The sequence below is a fragment of the Pristis pectinata genome, chromosome 3 (genome assembly GCF_009764475.1).
Source record: "Pristis pectinata isolate sPriPec2 chromosome 3, sPriPec2.1.pri, whole genome shotgun sequence".
NCBI lineage: Eukaryota > Metazoa > Chordata > Chondrichthyes > Rhinopristiformes > Pristidae > Pristis > Pristis pectinata.
In genome coordinates, this window is record NC_067407.1 from 65667711 (window position 1) to 65687819 (window position 20109).

The 20109-nt window shown below is 41.5% G+C and overlaps 1 protein-coding gene across 1 annotated transcript in view; it reads right to left on the reverse strand.

Moving 5' to 3' along the window:
- Positions 1-10317, reverse strand: part of LOC127567959 (uncharacterized) — a 45352-nt gene extending 35035 nt beyond the window's left edge. Inside the window, exons 1-2 of the mRNA XM_052011202.1 lie at positions 9849-10317; positions 3900-3972 (exon numbers count right to left, since the gene is read on the reverse strand). Coding sequence (XP_051867162.1) covers positions 3900-3972; positions 9849-10317 — 542 coding nt within the window. The remainder of the gene's footprint in view (positions 1-3899; positions 3973-9848) is intronic.
- Positions 10318-20109: the final 9792 nt, after the last annotated feature.

The following is a 20109-nucleotide window of genomic DNA, read 5'->3' on the forward strand; positions in this document are numbered from 1 at the left end:
GAGCTGATTGTTGACTTCGGGAAGGGGAAGGAGGTCGAACGTGTGCCAGTCTATATTGGCGGCGGAGAGAGTCAGCAGCTTTAAATTCCTGGGCGTTAACATATTGGATGGCCTGTCCTGGGCCCAGCACATAGATGCAATCACAAGATCGGCATACCAGCACCTTTACTTTCTTAGGAGGTTAAGGAGGTTTGGCTTGTCACCAAACACTCCAACAAACTTCTACAGATGTACAGTTGAAGTATCCTGACTGGTTGCATCATGGTCTGGTACAGCAATTCGAATGCGCAGGAACGTAGGAGGCTGCAGAATAGTGGCTTCTGCCTGATACATCATGGGCACATCCCTCCCCACCATCGGTAGTATCTACAGGAGGTGCTGCCTCAAAAAGGCAATATCCATCACCAAAGATCCCCACCATCCGGGCCATGCCAATCTTCTCACGGATGCCAATGGTCCCACACACCAGTTTCAAGCTACTTCCCTTCAACCACTTGGTTCTTGAACCAGCTGGCACAACCCGAATCACCAGAGTTTAGCAACACTATGACCACTTTGATCACTTTGCATTAAAATAGACTTTTTTGTTGTTCTAATTGTGTTCTTTCTTGTAAAAATCATGTTTAATTTATGTTTTTTCTTGTGAATGCTGCTTATCTGATGCTATGTGCCTGTGAAATTGCTGTAGGTGAGTTTTTCATTGCACTTGTGCATACACATACTTGTGCAGATGATAATAAACTCGACTTTTGACTTTTGCATCTAATTCACACCTGTGCTATCTGACTCCTGGTTAAACAATAACTCAATTTTAAAATTCTCATCTGAATTTTCAAATGCCTCCTTTGTCTTTGCTATCCATAATGTTTGTAATCTCATCCAGTCCTGCAAAGTTTGAAACATTTTTCTTCCTCCATTTCTGGTTTTCTCCTCAACCCTAATTTTAATCACTTCACTATTATCAACGTTCTGGAATGTCCTCACTACATCTCACTGCCTCCTTTGCTTTTACTTTTTAAGATGTTTCTTAGAAAGTGCCTTATGAATCTAGCTTTTGACCAGCTACCCCACAGAATTCTGCATGTACAGAGTATGAGAGTCAAGATTTTGGTGTGGGAGAATTTGGTGAAGTAGGGAAAAAATTGCTACACTTCTAAGATAAAGAAGCATATCCGAGTTAAATTAATACAAGCCACCAGCACAAACCCAAATCAAGAGCTTGGGAAACAGAGAAATAGAATCAAACTGTAATATAACAGGAGGCAAGAAATTAATTGGCTCCAATTTTTCTCTATCTCAAAGGTGTTTACTCAAAATTAGAATCCAGTGATTAAATTGCTATAGTAAAACTAGGCTGAATTATAATTAAAAGTTATAAAGAGCCAGTTAGAAAAAAATTATTACTAATAAATAAATTAAATTCTAACAGACATGGCAGGGCAGTTGATGAGTTGTGGCTGTAGCATATGGGAGCTGGTAGAGACCATTGTGATCCACAGTTGCACATCAGCATTAACTGTTTGCAGCACAAAGTACTTTGGCTCAGATTTAATGAGTCAGAGCTTCATACACTGTAATGCAGCAGGAAATGTTACCTAAACACTCTGTTTCAGAAGGCAGACATATCCCTTAGCTTAAGTACTATAGATATGATCTGTGGATACAGACAGACAGCTGAGACTATGAGTAAGGCAGGAATAGGGATTCAGAAGATATGGGGAGCTTCAGCCCCTGCACTTGTCCAAAAGGCATGCAATTCTTGCAGCCTTTGTGATTGAGAACAGAGATGGCAAGGATGATGAGCAATCTGACCACAACACCATGGTACAGGGGCATTCAGATTGAGGAATGTAAAGGAATGCAGCACTACTAGGCAACAGTGTGCTCGGAAGGTAAATAATGTTCCCCGTGATGTGAGAATAATTCTCCAAGCTGAGTTGCTGAGCCATTATCAGGGTTAAGGACATCTCCTCAGGGTTGAAGAGGAACTTGGAGTGGGAGGGGAAACATCAAGTTATTATGGTCCATGTAGGAACCAAAGACACAGGCAGGATTAAGAAATAGTTTCCACTGAAGGAATGAGCAACCAGGGTCTAAATTAAAAAGCAGCACCAGAAAGATAGGAATCTCTGCTTTACTGAGTCATGACAAATTGGTATAGGGTCAAAAAAAATCAGAATCTGAATATGTGGCTTAAGGATTGAAGTTGGAGAAATAGGTTCCAGTGCATGGGCCACTGTTACCAGTACTGGGGAAAGAGGGAGTTGCACTGATAGAAAAGGCTTCATGTGAACTGGGCTGCAGAGAGAGTTCAACCTTTAAATAGTTTAGGGTTGTGGGTTGTTGAGGAGTTTGATAGGGTTTTAAGCTAAATTGTTCGGGACTGGAGGATGGAAAGTTAAATACATTTTAAACAAAATAGTTTGGAGTTAGCGGGAAGGTTTCAGGTTCTGATGAAGAGAAATTTAGAAAGATAAAGGATGGAAGTGCAGGAAAGCAATATGGGTTTGACAGGAAAGGACAGACTATACAAATATAAGAGTGCACCTGCAAATAGAGTAAAAAGATGTAAAATTACCAGATGAAAGGATCTTTATCTGAATGCCTGCAGCATTCACAGCAAGATAGATAAATTGGTGGTATGATTAGAAATAAATTGGTATGATAAACATTATCGAAATAGATACTAGGTGAACACAGTCAGGAACTAAATTTTGCAGGGTATTTGACATTTCAGAAGGATAGTTAGAAAGGAAAAGAAGGTTGGATGTTTCTGTTAACCAACACAGTAGCGAAAAATTATCTTGGCTCAGAAGATCAAGATGTAGAATTAGTTTGGGTGGAGTTAAGAAATAGGATGAGAACTGTTAGGCATCGTTTATAGGTGCTCTAAAACATGCTACGTTTAGGATAAAGTAAAAATTCAGGATAAATAGGGGCATACTGCAAACATTCTGTGCTTGTGAATCAAGTGTAAAAGTTTTCTTGGGGAGGGTAAATTTCAGTGAGTGAAAAGGGATCTAACACAGGTGAATTGGAATCAACCTTTGGCTAATAAAACAACTAATAAGAAATGACAGAACTTCAAGGAGAAGATGGTTGAATTTAGATGGTTAGAATTAATTCCCACAAATGGGCTAAAGTTTGGTATCCAAACCCAGAGCTGCCTAGATATGTAAAAATATCTGCGGCAAAATGAAATTGAAAAATGAGCCCGTAACGAGAAAAATTATACTCATGATACAATTTAGATCCAAACTAAATATACTGAGGAGAATTGAAAAAGAAAAGAGAAATGAGAAAAATGGAGACATAAGAGACTGCAGATGCTGGAAATCTGGAGTAACACACAAAAGGCTGGAGGAACTCAGAAGATCAGGCAGCACCTATGGAGGGAAATGGACAGTTGCCATTTCAGGTTGAGACCCTTCAACTGGACTGGGCCTGTTGAGTTCCTCCAGCTTTTTGTGTGTTGCTCGAGAAATGAGAAAAGCAAGTTTTGACTTAAGCGATGGCAAATTTACTTCCCTATTTAATAGGCCAAGTTTCCACTTAAACAGTCACCTCTGCAAGCCTGTGAGCATTGAGTGCTGGGCTATAATGCCTCAAGACAGTTGAAGTATTATAGTCTCAAGGGGTGGTGGAATTCTGGAACACACTCTTGCAATTGACAGTGTATGCTCATGGGATCAATTATTAGATTTTTTTGGGGTAAGGATGTCAAGAATTATGGTGTAAAAGTGGGTAAATGTCGATAACAGCAGGCTCACAGAGAATAACACTCTTCTGGCTCTATATATAACTCCAATCCAAAGAATTTGCCATTTGGCAGAGCAGAGAGTGCCTCAGCCATGAATTACTGTAAAATTCAAGGACAGGTCAAAAGCAGCACGTCTCACCTCATTCCGCGATCAGACTCCTGTAGCGAAATCCCTGAATCCCAGTCACTGTCATTTTGACCTATCTCACAGCCTAGGAGAAAGATACATGTAAGAAAAACATTTAAATCTGTGGCTTGGACTTGGATTTAGATAGTACCATTTGGAGCAAATCAAAGTAGTTCTAGAAATAGCAAGAAGGCTGATGAAAGACTTCAAAGTGGACAAATTTAGATTGGGTAATGGGCAGATTGATAGGAACAGCAAGTATAGAGGTCTGAAGTTTCCTTAAATGAGCAGGTCAATGCAGTACACAGGACTACAGGTGTAGTGTCACCAATGCTCTGTAACCGAAGCAAAACAACCTTTATTTTGTAGTCAATTTCCCTCAGAGATAAACAGTAACATCCTGTTAGCTTTCCTCATTACTTGCAATAATGTTCTGTCTTTGGTTTTATTCTACAGTTCCTTTCTGTGCCGCATGCAAAATATGTGCTACCAGATTGACTTTTTTGAATGTATTGTAAGGAGTAGGTTAAAGCTGGTTACAATTTGACCCAAGCTATGTCCATTTCAATTGGAATAATCAAAACATACATATATATAGGAAACACTCAGGTCAGCCAGCATCTGAGATAACATTTCAAGCTGAAGACACTTTGTCAAAACAGGAAGAGAGAAAACAACTTAGTTTTAAGTTGCAGAGAGGATGGGGAGGGATGGATAGAACAAAGGGAATACCTCTCATAAGATGAGACCAAGGTTGCCATGGGGATAACTTGTGGATGAAGTCATCTGGTTGATAAACCATTGAGGATAGTTAGAGAGAGAGAGAGAGAGAGAGAGAGAGAGATTGTGAGAGAGAGAGAGAGAGAGAACAAACAAAGGGACAAATAAAAGTTGTAAAATGCTGAGTTATAGGAAATTCCCAGCAGATTAGGCCAATTTAGCAGAGAGATAAAAACTGAGTTAATATTACAGGAGAGTGGCCTACAGCAGAACTGGCAGTTCTAACACAAACAGAAAAAGCAAGTTACCTGAATTTGTTGAATTTGATATTGAGTCCAGATCCATGCCTAGGTGGAAGATAAGGTGTTCATTATAACAGTGCAAGAGGGCAAGGAGAGGTCAGAGGGAGAGTGGGATGGAAAATTACACCAAGTATTGATGGGTCTTCACCCTGAATCACTGGTTCTGTTTCTCTTTCCATAATTGCTGCCTGACTTGATATTTCCAGCATCTTATGTTTTGTCTCAGATTTCTAGCATCTGCAGTTTTTAAAAAAATTTTCATATGTACACATATATTCTTTCTGTTAAAAAGAAAGACTTTCACCTATATTGTCTTTCACATCATTTTTATAATATCCCAAAGCACTTTACAGATACTGAAGTACCCCTGAAGTGTAGTCACAGTGCAGGAAATGCAGAAGCCAATTTGAGCAAACTCCCACAAGGAACAATGTGATAATGATCAGATAATCTGTTTTTAGAAATGTTGATTGGGGGATAAATAATGGTCCGGACATGAATAGTTACTGTCCTGGGCTTCTTAAAAATAGTGGCATGAGATCTTTTATCTCCATCTCAACAAGTAAACAGTTTAATATCACGTTCACTGCCACAGTTGGATTGTTTCATTTAGTACTTGCATGGACCAATCACAGAAAGGCCTTTGTTGGCAACTGTTATGTAGGCAGTACAGAGGGTAAGGAATTAGCCAAAGTAAAAGGCGAAAATAACAAAGGACACCTCAGTGTGCTTCAGCCAAAATTAGAGAAAACTACCACCGGCCACATTGTTGAACATGGCTGCGCTGATGTTCAGTAAACAGGACTTCACCAGAGACCAGCTTGTTAGGTTTAGTAAAATCAGATAAACAAGAGGATGGGAGAAGGAAAAACGAAATTAAGTAAAAGTGAACATTTAGCTGGATTAAAGGGGATAAACTGTGTTTGGGAGTCAGTTTCAGCCTAATTCCATGGAATATACAAACAGGAAAGGAGAAACCAAGGATTTATAAGCCAAATAAGACCTTCCCACACATCCTATTAAATACCAGGAATTCCATATCTCTTCAACATAGATGAAGGGTCTTTGACCTGTTTCTTTTTCTACAGATGCATGACCTGATGAGTGTTTCCAGCACTTTCTGTTTTTAGCACAGAGAGATAGCTCTATATATGGTAGCACCTGAGTCCAATTACATTCCAAAGGTTGAGGAAAACAAATGACATAATGGAAAGGAGACCTATCATCAGACAATGGACAGGGAAAATGTAATTAATTTAATGACTGATGGGAGAGTTCACCAGCCTCTGAAGTATAAAATACAAGGGAGACTTGTCTGCAGCAAGAGGTTGATTTCTCCATTTATGTTTTTCTATAAATAGGGGCAGTGTCCAAACTTGCTGGCCAGCATTGAGACATATACATATTGTGGACAGAGCTTTATACTTTATACCTTATTTTCATATTTTTCTTTATGATGTGGGAAGTCACTTGGCCGATGCTGCCTCTCAGAGGATTCCCATACATCCAATTTTGCCATTTATTTTCCTTGTAGCCTATTCTCTCTCACATACTCCTCCATAATTCTCCTGCCACCCACCTACCCTAGGGGTAATTTACAGTAGCTAATTAACCTACCAGCACGTCTTTGGCATTTGGAAGGACATTGGAACATCCAGAGGAAACACGCAATCGCAGGGAGAACATGAAAGCTCCACATAGACGGTGTTTCAGGATCAAACACTCGAGTTGTGTGGCAGCAGCACAAACTGCTGTGTCACTAATTCATTTCAATAAAGCCATTGTAGCCAGATTGGCGTCAGTTAGAGAAAAGTTCTGCATTAGAACTAGATTTTCAATTGCTGATTGAGCATAAAACCATTGCTGCAGAACAAGTAACTCTTCTGACTTCAATTTTCATTGTCAGCCCTGTCATGAACTCATGCTGATTACTTAATCCCCTTAAGGGAAATGCAGGTCAAGACAAAATTTCAAATTGGCTAAGAGACAAAACTTTGAAGTAGAGGAGACACAAAAGACTGCGGGTGCTGAAATCTGGAGTAAAAAAAACAAACTGCTGGAGGAATTCATCAGGTCAAGCAGCATCTGTGGAGGCAAAGGGATGGTCGACGTTTTGGGTCAAGACCCTGCGTCTGGACACATAGAGCTTATCTCTTCATAGCCTGACTCTACCCTGTTACACAGAACATAGAACATTACAACACAATACAGGCCCTTCAGCCCATAATGTTGTGTTGATATTTTATCCTGCTCTAAGATCTATCTAACCCTTCCCTCCCACACAGCCCCCCATTTCTCTATCATTCATGTGTCTATCTAAGAGTCTATTAAATGTCTCTGATGTATCTGCCCCCCACAACTTCTGCCAGCAGTGTGTTCCATGCACCCACCACTCTCTGTGTAAAAAACTTACCCCTGACATCCCCACTATATCTTCTTCCAATCACCTTAAAATTACGTCTCCTTGTGTTAGCCATTGTCGCCCTGGGAAAAAGTCTCTGACTGTCCACTTGATCTATGCCTCTTATCATCTTGCACACCTCTATCAAATCACCCCTCATCCTCCTTCTCTCCACCTTGCAGCTCTTGAACTCAATATCCTGACTAATAAAGGCCAACACACCATACGCCTTCTTAACAACCCTATCAACTTGCATGGCAACCTTGAGGGATCGATGGACGTGGACCCCAAGATCCCTCTGTTCCTCCAAACTGCTAAGAGTCCTGCCATTAACCTTGTATTCTGCCTTCAAATTCGATCTCCCAAAGTGTATCACTTCACACTTTTCCGGGTTGAACTCCACCTGCAACTTCTCAGTCCAGGTCTGCATTCTATCAATATCCTGTTATAATCTACAGCAATCTACACTATCCACAACATCCACAAAGGAGGAGCAGTAGATGTAGTGTATATGGATTTTAGCAAGGCATTTCATAAGGTAACCTATGCAAGGCTTATTGAGAAATTAAGGAAGCATGGGATCCAAGAGGACATTGCTTTGTGGATCCAGAACTGGCTTGCCCACAGAAGGCAAAGAGTGGTTGTTGACGGCTCATATTCTGCATGGAGGTTGGTGACCAGTGGGGTGCCTCAGGGATCTGTTCTGGGACCCATACTCTTTGTGATTTTTATAAATGACCTGGATGAGGAAGTGGAGGGATGGGTTAGTAAGTTTGCTGATGACACAAAGGTTGGAGGTGTTGTGGGTAGTGTGGAGGGCAGTCAGAGGTTACATCAGGACATAAATAGGATGCAAAACTGAGCTGAGAAGTGGCAGATGGAGTTCAACCCAGATAAGTGTGAGGTGGTTAATTCTGGTAGCTCAAATATGATGGCAGAATATAGTATTATTGGTAAGACTCTTGGCAGTGTGGAGGATCAAGAGGGATCTTGGGGTCCGAGTCCAAAGCAGCTGCACAAGTTGACTCTGTGGTTAAGAAGGCACATGGTGTATTGTCCTTCATCAATCATGTCAATTGAATTTAGGAGCCGAGAGGTAATGTTGCAGCTGTACAGGACCCTGGTCAGACCCCACTTAGAGCACTGTGCTCAGTTCTGGTCACCTCACTACAGGAAGGATGTGGAAGCCATAGAAAGGGTGCAGAAGAGATTTACAAGGATGCTGCCTGAATTGGGGAGCATGCCTTATGAAAACAGGTTGAGTGAACTTGTCCTTTTCTCCTTGGAGTGACAGAGGATGAGAGGTGACCTGATAGAGGTGTATAAGATGATAAGAGGCATTGATTGTGTGGATAGTCAGAGGCTTTTTCCCAGGGCTGAAATGGTTGCCACAAGAGGACACAGGTTTAAGGTGCTGGGGAGTAGGTACAGAGGAGATGTCAGAGGTAAGTTTTTTACCCAGAGAGTGGTGAGTGCATGGAATGGGCTGCCGGCAACGGTGGTGGAGGCGGATACGATAGGGTCGTTTAAGAGACTTTTGGATAGGTACATGGAGCTTAGAAAAATAGAGGGCTATGGGTAAGCCTAGTAATTTCTAAGGTAGGGACATGATCAGCACAACTTTGTGGGCCAAAGGGCCTGTATTGTGCTGTAGGTTTTCTATGTTTCTATGTTACCACCAACCTTTGTATCATTAGCAAACTTACTAACCCACCCTTCCACATCCTCATCCAAGTCATTTTTAAAAATCACAAAGAGCAGGGGTCCCAGAATAGATCCCTGCGGAACACCACTGGTCACCGACCTCCAGGCAGAATACGCTCCATCTACCACCACCCTCTCTCTTCTATGGGCGAGCCAATTCTGAATCCACATGGCCAAGTTTCCCTGGATCCTACACCTCCTGCCTTTCTGAATGAGCCTTCCATAAGGAACTTTAACAAATGCCTTACTAAAGTCCATGTACACCACATCCACTGCTCTGCCTTCATCAATGTGCTTTGTCACATCCTCAAAGAATTCCGTCAGGCTCATGAGGTGCAACCTGCCCCTCACAAAGCCATGCTGACTGTCCCTAATCAGCTTATGCTTCTCTAAATGCCCAGTTACCTCTTATGTAGTCTCTTCCTACCTACATCCAGGACATGTCTCATGCCCTCCTCCATTTCGACAACTTGTAATTCCCTGGCCTCATGAGCCTCATCTTCACCATGGATGTCTAGTCTTTATACCTCCATCTCCCATCAGGAACATCTTGGGGCCCTCTGCTTCTTTCTGCCACAAAGGCCCAACCAGTTTCCCTCCAGTCCTGATGCAGGGTCTCAACCTAAAACATCGACCATCACTTTGCCTCCGCAGATGCAGCTTGACCCGCTGAGTTCCTCTAGCAGTTTGCTTTTTGCACCTTGAAGCAAAAGGTGACAGTGTCGAGGAGGGAATCCCATGACAATGACAAAGAAACATTGAAGAAACACAGTGAAAGTGCTGCCCAATACAAAAAACTATAATGAGGAGGTCCTTGGTCATGAAAAGATTCACCTTGCTTGATATATTTGTTCCCAGAGAAGCTGTCATCCAGTGGGCTGGGTTGGAATTGGCAGCTGGTTGGTGCAAGACTCTCCTGAGGCGGGCTTTCAATGCCAATACCAGGTCCACACTGGCATTGAGAAGATGTCAGCATTCGTTTGAGGTTGGTACGGTTGAATTCCACCCTTTCTGTCAGAGAGAACAAGCTGGCATTACTGCTGACACTCTCCCAACTATCTGTCCTCCAAAAGCCCCCCAGATGGCCAAGCTTGTGTGTATTTTCCGCAGTCCATTCTCCAGTCCTTAGAGCAGAACCGTCTAAAACATCATCTTTTGAAAGGTCCTCTGATAGACTCTTTGGTCCAGAGTCATTTATGTACTGAACGTTGGAAACCCCTGATTCATTAATATTCCAGGTTTCCTCTGGGAGAATCTCATCATCAAATCTCTCTGCACTACCAACTGGTGCTATATTTTCCATTCCAAGTACTTTCCAGAATTGTTTTGGAGGACTCCAGTCCTTTGTGTTGCTTTTTTCAGCAGGATTCTCCCCATTTAGCAAAGGAGAGTTTTCCAAGGTGACTGCTTCCACCATCCTTCTTGACAAATCCTGTTTGATGCACTTGCTGAGGGATTTCTTTCCCCCATTGAACTGGCCCTCCTCACAGTTAAGGATTCTGTCTGTTAAGTAAGTGCGCTTACAAAAACCAGAGCTCACCTCTTCTTCATGATGCTTGTCCTCTAGGCCATCTCCTGAAGGAATGTAGTTTCTTGATTTGTTCTGCTCAAGGCAGGTTCTATTCTTAGGCAGTTGGCTTGTATCTCTATCTGATGATCCATTACCTTTTAGGACTCGCTGCTTGTTCTGGAGGGTAATGGCATTTGGATTTGGTATCCACTGACAGATTCTGGGGTACTTTTTGGAGAGCTCAGAATATACATTTCTGTCCAATATGTGAACCGAATTTGTTGCACCCTTTTCTTTGTAGGGAGCAGCACCAATATTGCAGTGATGATTATGTGACTTTGAAAGCTGCTCATCACCTGAGATCCCACTTCCTGCCATGTTGATGTCCCACAGTCACTTCTAATCAATGGCATGCAATGACTCAAATGTACCTAAAAAAGATGCAGACACAATATTAGGGATAGGAAATGAAAAGCTCTAATTGTTTAAAGATTTCATTCAGTATCCAGAAACTGGAGCACACAACCTGCCCTTAAATGGGGTAAATAAAGCTAATCCACAAAAATCATTATGCTCCCACTGCCTTGGGAAAGCAGCTAACATAATCAAGGATCCTTCCCACCCCAGCCATTCTTGCTTCTCCTCCCTCTATTGGGCAGAAAATACAAAAGCTTGAGAATACATACCACCAGGCTCAAGAACAGATTCTACCCCACTGTAAAAAGACTCTTGAATGAACCTCTTATGATCTCTCAATCTTCCTCGACATGGTGCTTGCACATTATTGTCTCCTTGCACTGCACTTTCTCTGTAACTGTAACATCTTATTCTGCATTCTGCAATTCTCAATAACTGTTATAATTAGTCAACAACTCCATTATTATTGTAAAATGGGCTATTAAGTAGATAATAAGTGAACAAGATGGACATTTCATCCAAGACCCTACAGGTAATTATTGAAAAGGATTTAAACAGCCAAAAGCTGCCATTTCACCAAGAAAAAACCTGGTATTGATTTCATTATATTACCTGAAAGCAACATTGATGTGTTATCAGTGGTGAATCTGCAAGTTCATCGTTAAAAGTATGTTTTTGGTTCTGCTTTCCTTTTGATTTGTTAATTGTGTATCAGTTGTGATTCAGTAATCACAGATTCACACAAGACTCTGAAGATAACAGTTCCTCCAACTCAAGATCATAATCTGGAATGACTTTCACAACGCAGTACCAGGACAGTGCTGCGTTGTTGGAGATTCTATTATTCAAATGAGACAAGAAGCTGAGGCCCTGTCTGTCCTCTCAGATGGTGGTAAAAGACCCAAGAACACCATTTAAAGAAGAACAGGAGAGACCACACTAGTGTCCTGAACAATCCTCCCACCAAGACCTACAAAAACAACTCACCTGGTCATTATCACATTGGTGTTTTTGTGATCTTGTCACATTTCCACTTAGCTGCTACATTTCCTATTCTACAACCCTGCCTACACTTCAGAAATACAATTGGCTGAGTTCTTTGGAAAGTCCAGAGGTTCTAAAAGGCACTCAAAAAATGTAAATTTCTTCTTTCTACTATGAAGTATGTATTCCAGTCCATTATTAGAGTTACACTTTAACATTTTATTCCCGACCATGGAATAGTGATTGAAAAAGCAAAATACTGTGGATGCGGGAAATCTGAAAGAAAAAAAAGCTCTAGAAGTACTCAACAGGTGTGGAGTATTTGCTCTACACCTATTCCATTTGCTCCAGCATCTGTGGAGGAGGAAACAGACTTAATGTTTCAGGTTGATGACCTTTCATTGGAATTGGGAAAAGTTAGAAATAAACAAATTCTAAGATGCAGAAACATGGGGGAAGAGAAGAAGAGAACAAACATGAATGTCTGTGATAGGTTGGAACACATGGGAGATTAAAGTGAAGATAATACAAAACAAAAAACATGATGACAGGGAAATAAAAAAAAGGTCTTGTGGAGATGTTAATTGGAGAAGCAGAATCCTGATATAAAATTACCAAAGAGGAATACTGTGGATTCTGGAAATCTGAGGTAAAATCAGAAAATTCTGAAATGCACATTATCTAAATTCTTAAATTCGATGTTGAAATTGGATGGCAGTAATGTGTCTGGATGATGTGACATCCCCTGAAATTTATATTAAACCTCTTTGAACAGTGTAAGAGGCCAAGGTCTGAGGGGTCAGAAAGAGGGTGGGGCAGAGAACTAAAGTGACAAGTAACCAGAAGCTCAGGGTCATGCTTGTAGCTGAACAGAAGTGTTCTACAAAGCCACATTTTGCATTTGGCCCTCCAAAGAAGAGGAAATTATAGAAGTAATGCAAACATTCCTCAGTTTACAAAAGAGATTTGCTGGGTGAAATGCATTTTGGTACATTGTGTTCCTACATATGGACAGTGGTGTACTATTTATTATGGTGATATGTAGGTTCATAAATTGAAGACACATATCCTAAAGAGTCAATGGTATTATTGTGAAAATTCTGAACTATAATGTTTGTAAATTGAGAAATACTTGTACTTCACACCAATCGGTTCCTAGGTGCATCAGCATTGTTTGTTGATGACAACCCTCTTCTGGTCTATAGGTGAGGCTGATGGCAACACTGACTATAGACATGATGATCCATAGAGGTCAAAGGGTTTCTCCTTTCAAACTTAACTATATTGTGAGAATCTGATTTCAGTCAGGGGCCATTAAGTGAATTCTGCAGTAAAACCCAACTCTTATTTACTGCTGTGGTTGCTCTAAGAGTTTGTAACATCCATGTTGTTGCATCGGCCAAATGCTAATAGGCAATTTTCGAGCATTTTCTGCTGAGGCTCTAATACGAATAGACTGCAGGTGAAGAGCAGCTGCTGCCTGTGAACACTCAGCAAAGTACCAGTTGTAGATCCAGCAGTTCAGAGGTTATGCTCCTTGACTGGCAATTCTGAGATCAGGACTACAAACCCCACCATGCCTTCACATTTGAATATCGAGTACAATGACTGTGAAGCTGTAAGCTGGTAATAAAAGCCTACATGGTCTGGCTTCGAGATTATATCAATCCACCACCAACATTAAGTTTTAACTATTTCCTTTAGTGACTCAAGTGGACAATCCACCACCCACCTTCTTAGGGAATCTAAATAAATAAATGTCCAATACACTGCTGATAACCACAACCCAAGAATGAACATAATTCAGAATCAAAATCATTGCCTAGAAGTTGATCACTGCTGTTAAATACCTGCCAAAAGGGTTGTTGCAGAACATACTAATGTTCTGCAACAAGGTGTTGTGGGCCCTAATCCAAGCCAAGTGGCTAGAGAGGTGGTGGATGCAGGGTAGGTGCCTGGAGATCAAGGCTTTAGTGAGGGGTTCTGGAGTTCAGAGCACTTGTCTGGAGATCTGGAATCCAGGAAGGCATACATAGTGATCAGAGCCTTTGAAAAGTCCTGAGATTCAAATCTCAGGATGATGGGAGTGGAGGGGGATTAGGGACACAGGAAATCAGGGCTGGGAGGTCTTTAGGAGGCTATGGGGAATGAGGGTAAGCATAATAGGTAATGGGAAGAATATATGTTAAAAAAAATGATGTCCTCTCGGTCAGGTTCCCATTGGTGAGGCTAATAAATAATTTGGCTGCCTCTGAAAACTTGTGTTTCCTAGCAATGTTCAACAATGTAAATTGAGTCATAGTGTTATACTGCACAAACAGGCCCTTCAGTCCAACTCGTCCATGCCTGCCAAGTTGCTTACCTGAGCTAGTCCCATTTGCCTGCGTTTGGCCCATATCTCTCTAAACCTTTCCTATCCATGTAATGACATAAAGACAAGTCACAACCCAAGGGTCCAATTAAACTTCTGGAGTATCTTGATTTGTTTCAGATGTAGTGGCCATCAGTTTCCACTCTGGAAATAAGAGGTGTTCAATAACATACTGCTGAAATATGTAACATTTTGCATTTAAATTTCATCCACAGGGAAGAAAGTTGGGGAAGTAGCCAAAATACAGATTAGTGGAGATTATATGTGGCTGGTATTTAGTCAGCTTGTTTAGTGCCAAAATAAGTCATTTCCTGACATCTGGAGCCAGATAGCCTGATGACTGAGGTTTGCAAGAAAGCAAAATATAGTTGACTGGGTTTAGTGGCTAGGCTGCATTATTTAATCAGTCCAGAAATTCTGTAAATTTGTGCTCAGAAAAACACAGTACAACAGTGGTATAATACAATGATCTCCTGCACAAAGGACTGAAGAACTTCTGATATTGATGGTAAATTTCTTTTCAAACACCACCTGAACTTCCTTGTTTTTGTCTGTTTCCGTACTTGCTTTTCATTAATATAGCCTTTCCACCTCCATGCATGTGATTAATTTCCTTAAGTTATGCCAGATGTGAATAGGTGATAAATTTTGTATCCAAAATTTAAGTTCAAGAAGACTTAGAGTTATATCGAGACACAAGAGATTCTGCAGAAGCTGGAATCTGGAGCAACACACACACAGTGCTGGAGGAACTCAGCAGGTCAGGCAGTGTCAATGGAAGGAAATAAATAATCAACGTTTCGGGTCGAGACCCGGCATGTGTCCTGATGAAGGGTCTCAACCTGAAACGTCGACTGTTTATTTCCCTCCATAGATGCTGCCTGACCTGCTGAGTTCCTCCAGCACTTTGTGTGTGTGGTTAAAGCTATATCAGTCAATTTAACATTTATCCTGAGCACCAAGAACTTACTGTATCTTGGAAAACAACTTTGAGGGGGTGACCTTATAGAGGTGTATAAAATCATAAAGTGAATGCACACAGTCTTTTTCCCAGGGAAAGGGAATCAAAAACTAGAGGACATAGGTGTAAGGTGAGGGGAAAGATTTAAAAGGGACCTGAGGGGCAACTTCTTCACACAGAAGGTGGTCCATATATGGAACGGGTTGCCAGGGACCGAGGCAAGTACAATAACAACACTTAAAAGGCATTTGGACAGGTATGTGGATAGGAAAGGTTTAGAGGGATATGGGCCAAATGCTTGTAAATGGGATCAGCTTAGATGGGCATCTTGGTCAGCATGGATGAGTTGGGCCAAAGGACCTGTTTCTGTGCTGTATTACTCTATGGCTCTATAACTTCATGTCATCAGAATATTTTATATAAATATTTGCATTAACACTTAATAAACCTTGATGATATAATGTTCTGATATGCTTGGTCCCTAATGAATGTAAATATTTTTCAAACTTAATTGAGGATTTGGTATTGGAATATGAGAACAGTTAGATGATTACTTTGAACCCTGGTAGGTTGCAACAATTTTTCAGACCTGAGTCCAAAATTTTGGACCTGCCTACTTCTGCTTTCTATCCTTTTCTATTCAGCCTGTTATTTAAAAGCAAGTTCTACGTTGATTTTGGCTCTGTATATTTAGCCCAGTGATTTCAGAAAGAAATACTATATAGTAGCTCACTTGCATTGAAGGCCTCAAAATGGGAGCTGAATTCTGCCCATTGCAGTTGAATAGAGAGCGGATGTTAGCAGATAGTATGTCATTATCACCCAACGGGACTTATGATTCACAGTGATGACTTTCCCAAAATTTGGCCTCATGACTTTCCCCTCACTTTAAGCCTATGCCTTGTACCAATAAGTGGTTTGAACTGATTCTACTCCATGGTAGGGCCTGAGAGGATGTGTGGAAGACAATGGAGAGGGAGAATTAGGGACACTGTGCTGGGGAATGAATACTGTTCCTCCTGGACCCACAGCACAGGATTTCTTATTATTTCGTGGCAATCAACAACATTTACAATCTCCGAGATACAAAGGCTAATTTCTGTAACGTTAGATGTAACATGTAGGCCAAACATTGATGTGCAGACTCTCATTTAATTATGCAATGACCAAACACATCTTTTAGAGCTCCATTGAAATTGCCTGGGATATAGCATGATCCAAAATCAGGACAGTCCAAAATCCAAACCAAACTTTTCCAACCAAACTCTCCCGTTAGAATCCTGATATTTTAAATTGCACCGCAATCTTTTCCTTTTCTGACATCTTCCACTCTGACAAAAATCCTCACCTCAAACCTTTTAATCTTGTGGCTCTGATACACTATGCATTTGCTCCCTGCCTACTCTCCACCTCCTCTACCATCGCTGTCTGCCCTGCCTAACTCCCACCACTGCTTGCCCTGGCTTCCTTCTCCCTCTTCCCTATCCATCCTGCCTTCCTTCTTCTCCATCACTGCCTGCCCTTTCTGTTGCCCCCACCACCACTGTCTGCACTACCCTCTAACCCCACCACCACTGCTTACCCTGCTTTCCTACCCACCCCACCACAGTCTGCCCTGCTTTCCTACCCACCCCATCACTGCCTGCCCGGTCTTCCTTTTACCCCAATAGCTCCCTGTCCTTTCTTCCATCTCCCCCAACAACTGCCTGCCTTCCCTTCATTTAACCCCATTCAGTGCCTGCTCTGCCTTCATTTTACACCCCAACCACTGGCTCTCTTCTCCCTCCACAACTGTCTGCCCTGCTTTTGGCCTTCACCCCACTGTTGACTCTCATGTCTTTCCTCCACTGACAGTTCCTGGCTTTATTTCATTATTGGCTTCCTTGCCTTCACAGTTCTTGGCTTCTGTACATTGATGACACTGCTGCCTGTTGTGCTTTCACTCTACCCTTGCTTGCTTTGCCTTCAACTCCCTACCTCCCTAAAATCTTATGCCTCCTCCTCTTCCATCTAAGACCCTCTTTATGAGCCACTGCTGTGACTAACTATTCAACAGTCCCTTCTAAGATCTCTTTCTCCACCCTGGCATCCATTTCATATCTTTTAGACCTCTGGAGCTCTGTGGGAAATACTTGCACATTAAATCATTTTATAATATTGTTTATATTATACAGTTGCATTTACTTTTTAACTACATCTAAAGGTGCACAAATATATCTACACCTTACCTCATCTGACAACTCTTACTTAATATAATTAAATTAAAAACACACACACAAATATCGTCAAACATCTTTAGCTGAGCTTTGTACTATTGTTGGTGTGTCATAGAGTCATAGAGCCATACAGCAAAGAAATAGGCCCTTCAGCCCACCATCTCCATGCTGACCACCAAGTATCCAACTATACCAATACCATTTGCCAGCACTTGGTCCATAGCCTACTATGCCTTGACAATTCAAGTGCTCATTCTGATGTTTCTTAAATGTTGTGAGAGTACCTACCTTTACCACCTTCTAAAGCAGTGTATTCCAGTCTCAAGCAGTGCGTGTAACACCAATTGCTGGAAATTTCCTTATTGCAAGTAAGATCTGTTTGCCAACAGATTAGTTATTAGTTACATCAACACAAGCCGCAGACGTGGTCTCATATATGTCATTTCAAACATTTAATTTTCTGCTTCCACTTCATGTCTGCAGAACACATCCCATCTTCAGTTCACATAGATGGTCATCTTTACGTAGATCACTAAACTTTGCCAAGAACTTTTGTTAAAAACTTTTCTTCCAGCTACTGCAGTCAGTCTGTGAATATGTGTATGCGTGAGCAACTACTTGAGAAAGTGGCTGTTCAAACTGCATACCAGTGCACCCAACCAATACCCAAAGGGAGAAATCTACTGACTATAAAAGGCAAAAATGTGTGTAAATCTAACCGGTCTCCATGACGACAGGCAAACTGTCAAGAGCAGATGATTGCAGGCAGACTATTGTAAGCTGCAAGTTAATATCCTGGAACTTATGAGGTTCAGTTTAAGGAGTGGTGCTGTTGTAATTCTACACCTGAAAACTGAGCTTGCTACCAGGAAAAATCTAAGGAATCAGCACCAAACTTTGAAGTTTATATCGTCCTGTAGATCAATTATTCCTTAACTAACAAGATCATGGGGTATGCAAGTACATGGTTTGAATGAGATCAGTTTCTTTTCTATTTAATACCTTTCTTCTAAAAGTACGTGCAGTCCTAGAAGGGCCAAGGACTTACTGTGGCAGGCAGAATATCTTGGGAGGGAAAATCACTGTGTAATTACTAAAATAATGTGTTTTTTTTAAATTTATTTTCTTTGTCTATTGCTTTTCAATTAAAAAAAATTGGATTCAGATTATAAAGCTGTTTGATCTGATAGGATGGTTGCATGACACATGATAAAACCTCCATGAATATGGCTAACCAGAGATGGCAACCATGGTAGATAATAATTGGTAAAGTGCTTTTTAAATGTTACCAAAGCAAAATACAGAAACCTGATATAAAAACAGAAAATTATGGAGATATTCAGCAAGACAGGGTGTTTCTCTCTTATCAATAATGTTTCAGGTTGGTGACCTGAACTGGGAATGGTTAGAGGTACATAGATTTTATATTGCAGAGAAAGGAGTTTGTGCGGGGCAGGGTGCGGTGGGTGGTGGTGGTGTTGTAGGAACGTGTGATGTTGGGGCTGGGGGTTGCACCCTATCTACCACCCCAAAAACTAATTTCCAGAAGCATCAGTGCACCATACCTGTAACTCTAGCAAAGAACAAAGGGTGGGATGCTGCATTATTGCACTTGATTTCTCCAAGCAAGATCTGAGATCCTGTCACCCTGCACTTAGTTAAATGGTGTGTCCTTGATGTGATAAGACAACTGCTACAAGGCAGCTGCAGCCGGGTCAGGGGACAAGTGTGTCAGCTCCCAAAAGGATGAGATCACACAACAGTTCTGCTGTAAAAGATTCTGAAGAGGACTGAAAAAGGGCAACCTACACGAGAAAGATGATGTATTTGACTAAGGATATACTTTGTGCATAGTCCGCCTCACTAGAGAGAAACTGAGAGATGTCAAAGAGATTGGGGGAGTGCTCCTCCAAAATGCATAGGTCCAGTGGAACCCGGAGCCTATCTGAACAGTTGGGAAGTGCTGGGTATTTCGATTCCATCAGACACAGACCCATACATGGTGCAGTGGTCGATAACAGAGGTTTCAGCTTCCACAGCAGCACAGGTGGAGGTCATCCAAAGTCTGCTCAGTCTGAAGGAAGCTCAGTTCGCTGGTAACAAAGCAATATTTTACACCACTCAGGCACAGCCTACTGCCTTCATGGCATTAAAATCCAGTCTTAATATGTGCTTTGAGGTAGTGAAAACTGTGGTGCAATGTTGTCTCCACCAAATTACAAGACCAACTGCTGGCCCAGCCTGGTAGATTTGAGGAGAAAGAATCTTTCCCAAGCCTAGAATAATTGTACTGCCCACTGCTGGTACCTGAACAGTATCCTTCTACTTGCCAACCCATCAGCTAGCCCACATTCCTGCCCCTCATGCAGACATGGCACAGTCCGTAGTGGGACAATCTAGGGGAATTGCTCACAGTAGGCCATCTTGGCATCTGCTGCCTTCTCCACAGCAAGGAACAGACTTCCAGCAGCATGGTTGCCCAGTAAAGCCAACAGACGTAGCAGGGCGAGCAAAGCTTCCAAAAGGAGCACAAGCATCAATATATTCACTGAAGAACAAGTATGTTTTGGTTCCTGAAATGTCAATTGTTTAATTTTATTAATATATTTGTCATTAAGAACTTCATGCCATCAGCT